Source organism: Phalaenopsis equestris, unplaced genomic scaffold, assembly GCF_001263595.1.
Source record: "Phalaenopsis equestris unplaced genomic scaffold, ASM126359v1 Scaffold193136, whole genome shotgun sequence".
Classification (NCBI taxonomy): domain Eukaryota; kingdom Viridiplantae; phylum Streptophyta; class Magnoliopsida; order Asparagales; family Orchidaceae; genus Phalaenopsis; species Phalaenopsis equestris.
The window spans coordinates 1-1017 of record NW_018213085.1 but is presented as its reverse complement, the minus strand read 5'-3'; the positions used below and the strand labels follow the sequence as shown (position 1 = coordinate 1017).

General features: G+C 41.4%; 1 protein-coding gene across 1 annotated transcript; it reads left to right on the top strand.

Moving 5' to 3' along the window:
* Positions 1 to 201: 201 nt before the first annotated feature.
* LOC110034760 lies at positions 202 to 918 on the top strand. Its single transcript, XM_020739004.1, has 2 exons — positions 202 to 554; positions 665 to 918. Exons 1-2 carry the CDS (start codon positions 251 to 253, stop codon positions 901 to 903), a joined length of 543 nt encoding a protein of 180 aa, XP_020594663.1. The 5' UTR covers positions 202 to 250; the 3' UTR covers positions 904 to 918.
* The last annotated feature ends 99 nt before the right edge of the window (positions 919 to 1017 follow it).

The following is a 1017-nucleotide window of genomic DNA, read 5'->3' as shown; positions in this document are numbered from 1 at the left end:
TATGATGTTAAAAATTTAAATGTTATTTAAATTATTAAAAAAATAATTTTTATTTGTATAAATATGCAAATAAATAAAATATTTTAGTATGTATAATATATGTAAATACCCCCCTTTTATTTTTTATTTTAATTTTTTGGCAAATGATAAATGTCTTACTGCAAATTTCTCCCCGCTATAAAGACAATATGCAGTAGCGGTGAACCCTCCGTCAAAACCCCTCTCTTCCCTTCTCACTCACTCGGCAGCCATGGCGGCCCCAGACGAGCACATGATCCTTCGCCACGATCAGGCCAGGTATCGCGACATCGCCAGCCATCTCGTGCTTCGCCGTCGATTAACTCGCAGCAAATTCGCCGAGCACAAGCCCGGCGTCAGCTCAGAGCTCGACGAGGCCCCGATCGATTGGGTCATCGCTCTCACCCTCCTCATCCAGAAGCTTCTCTCCATCATCAGCTCCCCCCTTCTCTGGTTCGGACATCTCGTCGAGTTTTTCCTCAACTTCTTCTCCCTCAACGGCGGATTCTTCGGCATCCTTCCCCGCTTGCTCACATGTCCACTTTGATCACTCCCTTCTTCTTTTTCTTACCATTTCCTTTAGGTTTTAGTCGGTATTGCATCTTCTTCTGATTGATTGCTTGGTTGTTGTTATTGTTGGATGCAGTTTCTGTGGTGATTCCGAGAAGGCACGCGGCTAATTTCAGATCTATTATCTGTCACATTGATGGACGATATGAGCTATTTAGGAGCATTTTTCTGAGCGATTATACTTCGATAGAGCCGATTCCAGGGCTGGACATCAATCCCTTCTGCCTCTCGATGATGGCGGCGAAGCTCGCCTATGAGAACGGGGCTTTCATCGAAAACCAAGTCAAAAAATACTGGAAGGTGCAGATTAAATAAACCCCCTCTCTTTTTATTTATCTTTTTTAATATTTTGATGCAGATCTTAAAATTAGAGAAATATTAGATTTTATATGGTTCCTGTTCTAGGAAATTAATTAATATTAGTTTTTT

Excerpts from the sequence above, each read along its gene's own strand:
- LOC110034760 (XM_020739004.1), top strand. The coding sequence starts at position 251 with ATGGCGGCCCCAGACGAGCACATGATCCTTCGCCACGATCAGGCCAGG. Across the intron at positions 555-664 it reads CCTTCCCCGCTTGCTCACAT|TTTCTGTGGTGATTCCGAGA; the intron begins GTCCACTTTGAT and ends TGTTGGATGCAG.